Source organism: Humulus lupulus, chromosome 4 (genome assembly GCF_963169125.1).
Source record: "Humulus lupulus chromosome 4, drHumLupu1.1, whole genome shotgun sequence".
NCBI classification, from domain to species: Eukaryota; Viridiplantae; Streptophyta; class Magnoliopsida; order Rosales; family Cannabaceae; genus Humulus; species Humulus lupulus.
The window spans coordinates 226,194,135-226,205,810 of NC_084796.1; the positions used below are offsets into that span (position 1 = coordinate 226,194,135).

At 35.7% G+C, this 11,676-nt stretch overlaps 2 protein-coding genes across 2 annotated transcripts; one reads left to right on the top strand and one right to left on the bottom strand.

Annotated features, from left to right (window-relative positions):
* Positions 1–324: 324 nt before the first annotated feature.
* LOC133832945 (secreted RxLR effector protein 161-like) lies at positions 325–1,513 on the bottom strand. The gene is made up of 2 exons (XM_062263218.1): positions 839–1,513; positions 325–426 (listed from the first exon to the last, which is right to left on the bottom strand). Exons 1-2 carry the CDS (start codon positions 1,511–1,513, stop codon positions 325–327), a joined length of 777 nt encoding a protein of 258 aa, XP_062119202.1.
* Positions 1,514–5,618: 4,105 nt separating this feature from the next.
* LOC133829429 (iridoid oxidase) lies at positions 5,619–9,483 on the top strand. Its single transcript, XM_062259170.1, has 2 exons — positions 5,619–6,763; positions 8,734–9,483. The coding sequence occupies exons 1-2, from the start codon at positions 5,792–5,794 to the stop codon at positions 9,367–9,369; spliced, it is 1,608 nt and encodes a 535-aa protein (XP_062115154.1). The 5' UTR covers positions 5,619–5,791; the 3' UTR covers positions 9,370–9,483.
* The last annotated feature ends 2,193 nt before the right edge of the window (positions 9,484–11,676 follow it).

The following is an 11,676-nucleotide window of genomic DNA, read 5'->3' on the forward strand; positions in this document are numbered from 1 at the left end:
CTCATTGTTTCTGAAGGGATTTATGAGTTTTTGTGCTTGAAGGATTTCAGTCATTCTTCTAAGGGAGTTAGAAGCATAGACAGTTGAGTGAGAGATTCAACTTAGGGTGAATTGTAAATCTTGTTGTGTGTTTTGGATTATGCTTTAGCAAATTGATATTTTAGTTTTGTAATTTGCAAATAACAAATGTGTGATGATTAGCCACAACAAACAAGAACACCAATTAAAGTAGCTCACTAAACAAGAATGAAAATAAAACAATGTACAGAAAAGTAAATCAACACAAGAACTTACGTGGTTCGATCTAGAGCATTAGCACTCTAGTCAACTCCACGGGGAAACAGCCAAAGCAAGCTTCAAAATATATTGAGCAGAAGCAATGTACAACAATGGAGATTCACTCCTTACAATGTTCAAGTTCCAAAACTAAGGAACAAAGAATTAAAGAACAAATATACAAGAACTTTCTTTTCTCTGAAACTGAGGAAAAACAAAACATAAGAAGAACTCTTAACCCCAAGGCTGGACTGAACTGGAATGATGAGAGACCAAAAACTTGCTAACTGATTTAACTAACTAAATTAAAGCCTTTAACATATAGAGTGAGCTGAGTTGGACAAAAACTTAAGTGATATGAACCAACATCCACAAATCCACCTTTGGTTCATAATGACTTGAGTTTTAAAATGATGATCAAACACGGCTTATGGTTGTTCCCACTTGGCCCCAAAGAGCATAATCAACATGTATCGATACAGAGCAAGTTTAGGTAGTGCCTAAACTTGTTCGAAGTCACACACTTAGTGAACATATCTGCAGGATTTTCATTTGTGTTCACCTTCATCACATGACCCTCTTTGTTGGCAATAACATCCCGAATGAAATGAAGCTTAATGTCAATGTGCTTGGATCGTTCATGGGACATAGGATTTTTCATTAAGTGAAGGGCACTTTGATTGTCAAAGTATACTGTGATGTTATCAGAGTTGAAACCAAGCTCTTTTGTCAATCCTTTAATCCAGATGGCTTCCTTAATGGCCTCTGTTGCAACCATATATTCAGCCTCAATTGAGGATAAGGCGACAACTTTTTGTAGAGTGGCTTTCCAACTAATGCATCCACCTTGAGCTGTGAAAACATAACCAGTAGTATATCTTCGAGTGTCCAAGCATCTTGCATAATCAGAGTCAACATAACCAGCTACCACCTTTATGTTGTTAAGTTTTGAATCATAGACCAGACCAATATCAAGAGTGCCCTTGACATATCTTAGTATCCATTTAAGAGCTTCCCAATGAGGTTCTCCAGGATAAAAAATAAACCTGCTAATTATGCTCATTGCTTGAGCCAAATCAGGTCGAGTACAGACCATAGAATACATTAGGCTTCCAACCCCACTAGCATAAGGTACATTATCCATGTAGGTTCTTTCAGCTTTAGTTTTAGGAGATTGGTCTTTGGTCAACTTGAAGTGAGGAGCCAGGGGAGTGCTTACTGACTTGGCCTTACCCATGTTGAATCTGTCTAATACTTTACTCTAGTATTGCTTTTGAGATAGAGTTATCCTTCCAGGTCTTTTCCTTTGAATTTCAACCCCAAGAATCTGCTTGGCTTCACCAAGATCTTTCATTTTGAACTCACTATGCAACTGCCTTTTCAACATGTTTATTTCTGATTTCTCTTTACCAACAAGTAGTATATCATTAACATATAGTAACAGAAATATTTTACCATTTGAGTAAACACAAGGGTCAAAAGTACTTTTGTGGTATTTGATTTTAGACATGAATTCATCGAACCTAATATTCCATTGTCTTGGAGCTTGTCTTAAACCATAAAGAGACTTGTTCAATAGACATACCTGGTTAGAATCTTTGCTCTCAAAGCCTTCAGGTTGTCTCATATTGATCTTTTCATCTAAATTTCCATGCAGAAATGCTGTTCTAACATCCATTTGCTCAATTTCAAGATCAAACTTGGCAGCCTTAGACATAATAACTCTTATTGATGTTTGTTTCACAACTGGTGAGAAAATATCATTGTAGTCTACCCCTTCTTTTTGGGTGAAGCCTTTGGCAACAAGCCTTGCCTTGTATCTAATGTTTTCTCCATGAGTACCTTCTTTCTTTATAAAGATCCATTTACATCCTATCAATCTTTTTCCATCTGGTTTGTTTACCAAAGTCCATGTCTGGTTCTTTATCAAGGAATCCATTTCTTCATGCATAGCTTGTAACCATTTGGAGCTTTCTTTACTGTTAATTGCTTCTGAATAAGTAGCTGGTTCTGAATTGTCAACTTCATTTGCTACAAACAAAGCAAAGGCAGTGAAATCTGCAATATCAGCATAACCGAATCTATCAGGAGGATGTATCTCTCTTCTATCAAGATCTCTAGCCAGCTGGTAATTATCTAGCTCAGATTGAGCAGTTTCTATCTCAGTCTCTGATCCTTGCTATTGATCACTTGGTGTGTTCATGTCACTGTAAGTCTTTTCCACCTCAAGCTGAATACTGTTACCCTTGGTTTCTGAGATTAATTCCTGTTGAGTGTGAAGTTTCATAGGCATTTCAGTTTCATTGAAAGTCACATCTCGACTAATGAGACACTTTTTGTATCCGGGTTCTAAGCACCAAAGTTTGTATCCCTTAATGCCATCAGGATATCCAAGGAACATACACTTCAAAGCTCTTGGTTGAAGTTTGTCTTGTCTTATGTGAGCATATGCACTACATCCAAATACCTTCAAATGATCATAACTTGGAGCTTTATTACCTGTCCATTTTTCCTGTGGTGTTAAAAAATTGATAGCAGATGAGGGGAACCTATTGATTAAGTAGCAGGCTGTCTTAATTGCCTCTCCCCAGAAATGTCTATCCAAACCTGCACCATTTAGTATACATCTCACCCTTTCCAAGAGTGTTCTATTCATTCTTTCTGCAAGACCATTCTGTTGGGGAGTCCTAGCTACTGTATGATGCCTAGCAATGCCTTCCTTGACACAAAAATTATCAAATTCCCTGGAGCAGTACTCTAAACCATCGTCGGTTCTTAGCTTCCTGACATTCTTTCCAGTTTGGTTCTCCACCAATCTTTTCCAGTTAACAAATGTATTGAATGCTTGATATTTAGTTTTAAGTAAGAATACCCATACCTTTCTCGAGTAGTCATCTATGATGCTCATAAAATAACTTGCACCACTAAGAGTTTTAACTCTAGAGCCCCTCCACAGATCTGAGTGCACATAAGCTAGAGGTTCAGTTGTTGTATGAGTACTTGTATTAAATTTAACTTTGCAGCTCTTGCCCTATACACATTGCTCACAGAATCCAAGTTGTCCTGAAAGTTTTCCTTTTAACCCTGTCTTTCCAGTTCTGAGAGACCCCTATCACTGACATGGCCAAATATGAGATGCCAAAGTCTTGTCAAATCAGTAGTTTTGCAAGCACTTGTAACAGTTGAAGCAATACCTATTACAGTTTCACCAATGAGGTAATACAGACCATTCTTGTATTCTCCTTTCATTACAATCAAAGAACCCTTTACAACCTTTAAGGAGTTGTCATCAATCTTAACTGTACAACCTTTATTTGTCAAAGCACCAATTGAAAGCAAATTCCTTTTCAAAACAGGGACACACCTGACATCTGTAATAGTTCTTTGAATATTGTCATGCATCTTGATGATCATAGACCCAATGCCTTTGACTGAGGAGGCTTTGTTATCACCAAGTAAGACTATCCCATTAGTCTTTTCTTCAAGGTTACTGAATAGGCTTTTATCTGGACACATGTGAAAAGTGTAGCCCAAATCTAAAACCCAATCCTTTCCTGATTCTGAACTTGAGACAACAAGTACATCAGCCGAATCATATCCATCAGATGCAATGCTTGCTTCACCTTTGTCCCCCTTTTCATTCCTATCTTTGCTCTTGTCTCTATTATTCTTGTTCTTTAAGGCATAACATCCATCCTTGTAGTGACCCTCCTTTTTACAGTAGTTGCATTTCTTTCCATGTCTGAATCTTGATTTAGACCGATGTCCACCATGACTGTTATTAATACCATTATTCTGATAGGTTCCACGATGATTACTGGAGTTGTTGTGATTTCTATAGCTTCTTAATTCTCTCTTTTCAGATCTCCCTCGAGCAATCAGACCCTCTCCACTAGAGTCCATTCTATCATCTGATTTCTTTTGAGTTTCCTTGGAGTTCAAAGCAGCTTTGACTTCAGACATGGTGAGAGTTTCTTTTCCATACAGCATTGTGTCAACAAAGTGCTCATATGATTTAGGCAGAGAGCTCAGTAGTACAATCCCTTGATCTTCATCATCAATCTTGACACCAATGTTTTGTAACTCAAGGATAATCTTGTTGAATTCGTTTAGGTGCTTCCGAAGTTCTTTGTTCTCCTCCATTCTCAAAGTGTATAATCTTTTCTTTAGATACAGTTTGTTTGCCAGAGTTTTCTTCAAGTAGATCGATGCAAGTGTGCTCCAAAGCCCACTTGCCGTAGCTTCATGAGAGACCTCTCGTAAAACTCCATCACCAAGGCTCAAGAGAATGGCACTGTGATCCTTTGTTTCCAGTTCTTGAATTTTCTTCTTATCTTCTGTTGAGTCTTTGAATGCATCTGTCTCAATAGCTTCAAACAATCCCATTTTGATTCTCCACAGACTAAAGTCATTTTCTCCCGTGAACTTGTCAACTTCAAACTTAGTTGTACTCATTCTTGAAATGAATCTTGATAAACAATGTTGGCTATTCTTGAACTTCAATGCCGAACCTTGGCTGTGATATCACTTGTGGCGATTAACCACAACAAACAAGAACACCAATTAAAGTAGATCACTGAACAAGAATGAAAATAAAACAATGTATAGAAAAGTAAATCAACACAAGAACTTACGTGGTTCGATCTAGAGCATTAGCACTCTAGTCTACTCCACGGGGAAACAGCCAAAGCAGGCTTCAAAATATATTGAGCAAAATCAATGTACAACAATGGAGATTCACTCCTTACAATGTTCAAGTTCCAAAACTAAAGAACAAAGAATTAAAGAACAAATATACAAGAACTTTCTTTTCTCTGAACCTGAGGAAAAACAAAACAGAAGAAAAACTCTTAACCCCAAGGCTGGACTGAACTGGAATGATGAGAGACCAAAAACTTGCTAACTGATTTAACTAACTGAATTGAAGCCATTAACATATACAATGAGCTGAGTTGTTCAAAAACTTAAAGTGATATGAACCAACATCCACAAAATATTTACTAAAGTAAAGTGATTTACCCTGGTTTTTGTGACGGAAGGAGTAGCTGATTTTTATGAGTGAATCTTGTAAAAATCTGCTAGTGTTCTTTACTTTAGCCCTTGTTCATTATTCTTTCGATTGAACAAGTCTTTAATTCGTAGATTCAAAAAGTAAGTTTTCAAATATAAGATATTATTATTTTGTTTGTAGCAGTCTGCTTCTTATAACAACAATCTCATATTATTAAATGCGGGGATTGCGAGTCACATGGTAGCTTGGGGAACAATAATTTTTTGTTTGCTTTGTCATGTAATATGGCGTTTTCCATGGAATAATTCTGGTGCAATATATATTTATGGTTTATTTATACAAAAAACAAAGCAATAAAAGGATATAAAATAATTCTACAGGTTCCAAAACCAAAAGAGAAATCTTTCGTTTGTTTATGACAACATATTTAAATGAACAATTTTCCATACAAAATAGTTGAGAAAAACAACTATAAATAATGCATCGTCTCCAGTTCAAAACACTATGCACCATATAATAAATCAAATATCTTTAAAAATGTATTACGAGGTGTTGGGGTTACTCTTTGCACTGTTATTATGGGTTGTATGGGCACTAATAATAACAGAACGCCGCCGTCATCGTCAACTGGAAAAACTAGGTCGGCTTCCGCCGGGCCCAAGGAAGTGGCCAGTTGTTGGAAACATTTTCCAACTGGGCTGGGCACCCCACGAGTCATTTGCCAAGCTGGCCCAAACCTACGGGCCCATCATGATCCTATGGCTAGGGTCCATGAGTACCGTCGTCATCTCATCCCAAGAAACTGCCCGTGAGATGTTCAAAAATCACGACGTGGTCTTAGCCGGCCGAAAGATCTACGAGTCCATGAAGGGAGATCACGGCAACGAGGGCTCTCTCATTACGGCCCAATACGGCCCACACTGGCGCATGCTCAGACGTTTGTCGATGACAGAATTTTTCGTGACCAGCCGACTCGACGCATCCAGAGGGGTTCGAGAGATGTGCATAGACCGCATGGTGAAATTTATAGAGGAAGCTGGGGCGAGTAGAGGAGATTCAGTCGATGTGGGACGGTTTTTTTTCTTGATGGCGTTTAATCTGATTGGAAATTTAATGTTTTCGAAGGATCTTTTGGACACGAAATCGGAGAGTGGGGCTAAGTTTTTTTACCATGCGGGTAAAGTTATGGAGTTTGCTGGGAAGCCTAATGTGGCTGATTTTATACCGATTCTTAGGCATGTGGATCCTCAAGGGATCAGGAAAAATACCCAGTTTCATGTCGAGAAAGCTTTTGAGATTGCCGGAGGGTTCATCGGAGAAAGGATGGAGACTATGAAGAAGGTACAGTTCGATGATAATCATGGTAAAGCTCATCACAAGAGAAGGGACTTCTTAGATGTGCTTCTGGAGTTTCGAGGGAATGGGACCGAAGAGCCCTCCCAGTTTTCTTCTAGGACCATCAACGTCATCGTCTTTGTAAGCACATGCATGAACTCAATATATATGTTTTATATAATATATAACTGGTTATTAATGCCCCAATCAATTAAATTTTGCACGTACGTAACGTAAGCAGAACCATTCATTAACTTTTCTTTCGTCTTGCTACACACCATTCTATAACTTTAAATTAATAAGAGCATGCGATGCGTGGGTTATACATAATATTAGGATAAGACATTTTGGGTAGCACAACACTACATAGGATTTAACGTATAAATAATGATGAGAAAAAAATGATTTAACCTAGGAACCTATTTTAAATTCAATTATTATTATAAGGATTAATTATATGATTTTGGAGACTTCAAGGTGACTTTTAACATTATTCATATATAATTAGAGCCTCTAAGTTATTTAAAAATTTAATTTTACTTATTTGTAAAGCCATAAGTAAATCTTTTACGTAATTTGACTTTAAAAAAATACTACAGAAGATATATATGATAAGAAAGCATATAGTAGTCTTTGACAACTTATTATAAGTTTCTAATTAACTGAGCCAATAAATTTAGTGGACCTAGGTTATATCAACTAAACTCGATCAACCGGTATTATTATTATTGACTTTTTTTTTATAATATTCTATAATAAAAATTTAAATATATATTAACACACAGTAATTATATTTTTGTGGGGGTAAGGTGTATATGACTAGCTATATTAAGTGTTTTCAAATTTAAATATATTTATAAAGATACCTCATTTTCTTATATTAATAACTAAAATAAAATATATATTTTTTGAAAATAATGCCATCCTGCCCTTTTTTTTCTCTTTCTATCTCTTTTGTATTGTTAAGAGTGTTGCTATTTGATACTTTAATTGTCCAACACCACACATAAGGTGACAACCCATGATTGGTTAGTGATACCCAATTATACTTATTAAATTTAAATAAGTAGGACTCGATATTAGATTGCATATCAATAACAGTATGTCACCTACTTGTGGTATTGGGCATCGGTGGTGCCTCTTAGCAATTCTTTATTCTTAAAACACTTATAAATAATATATTTGAAATCTTTGAAAAAAAAAAATATATAAAAAATGTGAAATATTTAATTTTTTAAAAAATTTATTAATATATATATATGTATGAATATAGAGATGTGAGAGGAGAAACAAAAAAGATTGAAAATAACATGAAAAAAATATAAAAAAACAATAGGAACAAATTAATAATATAATATAATTTGATTTGTTTATACATATTTTTTTATATATATATAACATCATTTTTTTGTACGTATACTTATATACATATAAATTTATATATATTTCTTGCCACTATCAAGTAGCTTCCACTAGCATAAGGATGTGTTTGTTACACATTATTTGATAGGTATTTTATTAATTTAGGATGAACATATATATATATAGAATAAGATATAGATTGTATTTGGTGGTAATATTATCTCTCTGTCCAATTTCATTCTAAAATAATATTTTTTTCATTAAGTAATTAAGGAAAAATTATATAGTCTGAGATGTCCAATTATTTAAGTGTTAATAATATTAAGCTGAATTATAAATGGGATGTCTACAGACTTATATACTCAAAAATCATTAGTTAAAGATGCAATTTAGAAAAATCAACAGATAAATGATTTAGATTGGATAAATGTCTTTTTTCCTATAAAATACATACATACTAATAGTTATATTCTAACAAAATAAAAATAGAAAAAATTTAAAGTCAGAAGTGCTATATAACTTGGAATTGAAATGGAAAGATACCTAAGTATGATTATTTATCACCTCTAGCATTTATCGCATCTACCTAAAGATGATAAATAATTAATTACTCACACGAAATATGAATTTTCGAGATTTGAACTTAATATTCTCATGCAAAAAATGAAATTTATATGAACTATAATATTATCACGTATACTTATTATCCAAATTATATATGGTATTCTAATTACATGAATATATTTCAGGAGATGTTCACTGCAGGGACAGACACAACAACAAGCACGTTAGAATGGGCAATGGCTGAGCTTCTCCACAACCCTAAAACACTAAAAAGAGTTCAGTCCGAGCTGAGAAGAACAATCACTAATGGGAAAAAGCTAGACGAGAGAGACATAGAGAATCTCCCATACCTAAAAGCAGTCATCAAAGAAACCTTAAGGCTCCACCCTCCTCTTCCATTCTTAGTCCCACACATGGCCATGGACACTTGCAAAATGCTCGGCTATTACATCCCAAAAGAGACTCAGATTCTCGTCAATGTTTGGGCTATAGGGCGAGACCCCAAGACTTGGGAAGACCCTTCAGAGTTCAAGCCTGAGAGATTCTTAGAGCCAAACATGATGAAGGACTATAAGGGTCAGCATTTTGAGTTTATACCCTTTGGTTCCGGCCGCCGTATGTGTCCGGCGGTTCCTCTTGCCTCTAGGGTACTCCCTTTGGCTTTAGGGTCACTTTTGTTGTCGTTCGATTGGGTTTTGGCTGATGGGATTAAGCCAGACGATATGGATATGACTGAGAGAATGGGAATAACGCTCAGGAAAGCTGTTCCTCTCAAGGTAATACCAATCCCTTTTAAAGGACCAATTTGTAAAGATCAGTAACTAAGCACACATAATAACTTTGTGAAAAAGAAGGGTAATGGAGACCGGAAGCAAGAGGCAAGGAAGGGGTTCAATTATGTATGTTATATGTATTGTACGAAAAAATAAAAATGAATCTTGAGTTTTAGGGGGGGGGGGGCGTAACGTATACTCATAAATTTATTATTACGTGGAATATAATTAATGTGCTCAGGATGATGCGAAGATGCATGTGAGACAAATGTATGGGAGATATGTAGAAAAGATATGTTTATATGTAGATGGTGGTGTTTTGTGCCTAATAATAAAACAAAAGCTTGCAAATATATAAATAATTAATTTTCTTTAGCGCCCCCTTGACATCATCTTAAAAGAAATAATAAACTAAAGATAACGACCTTGAATTTAAGGTGATAATTTGTGTAGTGCAAAGTAATGATCAGAAAACACAAATGACAAAAACGATTACAACAATCTTTATTACAGCAATCTATCAAGAAACAACTATAATAAACTGAATTCTGAAATTAAGAACACACCAGTAGAACAAATCTTGAATGAAATCACAAACTCATAAAGCTCACAAAGATCTCTCGACTATTCCAAGTAATAGCTTGTGCCGAAGTTGAGAAAAAGGATTAACTCAAGCTTTACATGTGAAGTGTAAAACAGGACTTTTCAGGTTGAAAAGTCAAAAACAAAAATAAAAATAAAAATAAAAAATTAATTATTTATGTAAGTGGTGGGACCCACTTATTTAATATATTTTTTTTTATATTCAGATTTCTTTTTTCTTCTTTTTCTTTTCTTTCCTTGCTTTTCTCTCTGCAACAACCCAGAGCAGGGTACCAGGCAGCCACTGCTGGAGTTGTGGTTGCCGCCAAGCGCCGGAGCTGAAGCATTAGTGGTCGACGACAACCCCATCCCCAAAATCTCAAGGCCATCGAAGTTAAGACGCACACGAACGAAGGTGTCAAAATTTAGTCGTCAAAGCTTTGACTGCGTTTTCTGGCCAACTTAGACCACCGTTCGGTGAGTGGGTGGCATCGTTGGAACCAACGTGAAGAGAGAAATGTCACCCACTAAGTCATTTCAATTAACTCACCATTTTTCTCTGGTGAGATTTTGGATATCTCCGCTACTTTCCGGCGAGCCTAAGCACTTTTTGGACTGATTGTTGGCATGAACGTGATCTACTCGCTGACGTGATTGTTTTGATATATGCCACACCTACCTTTTTCAATGATTCCGATACACCGCTCACTGCCGCCACCAACTGCTACTGTGCTTGGGTGAGGTTTCAGAACTTGAAATTTTAAATATGGTCATATTATATGTCATTGGGCACGATTTTGAATAAGGAATGCAATGATGATAATCGTTTGCTCATTTAGTGCACGTAGGAAAAACGTGATATTAAAATTGGACTAAATCACTCTAGGATCATCGTTAAGCTTAGGAGCGACGCTTTGAGCTTGGATTGAAAATTCTAAGGAGTTAGGGACTCAACTTGACTATTAGACTTATTTTACTCATATTGAATTGCATTGAACATATTCTAATTTTGATATTTATAAAATGTTTGAAAAATTGAAAACTTAATCTACATGTTATATGTTCTGTTCTGAGGGCACTGATTGCCAAATATATTTTTATTCACTTATTTATGTAGGTTATGATTTTTTATTTTTATTCAAATGCAGCTGTTATGCTGCCCAATTTTCTAAAATATAAAGGGAATATGTTTCTTTCTTTTATTTTTTACCTGCATTTGGTTATACCAATGAAAGTCATAGTGATCATGATATGTGCATGTTGTTGTTTCACGACTTAGTCTCTGTGTTATCATAGGTAGATCAGGTGTCCACTCACCTGTAGGTGTAAAGACCTAGCATCTGTATACAGGAAGTGTTCGGAGCCTCCCCCTTGTGGTGGTTACCAAGTTTGACTGCCCGGTTTAGGATGTTAGTTTTTCTATGGTGAGTAACGGGAACTAGGTATCTAGTGGACAGTGTGATGTGCACTTGTAGCTATGCTCTTATGATTATTTGTAGTTTGTCTCTATTTTGGTTTATACATGATGATGTATGTTTTGTTTTCAAAGCTAACCATGCAGGGGTTGTATTAAACTTTTTGGTCCTATGTTATTAGTTGCTTTCCTACTGGGCTTTATAAGCTCACCCCCTTCCCATTCGAGGAGCCTAGTGACGAGAATGTGGAAAAGATGAATTATTGATGGAGCCAATGTGTTTAGCCTATTTCTATTAGGTGTCATTGTCTTATCTTTTGAATGTTATATATGTGTTTGATTTGGAACCTAATGATCAA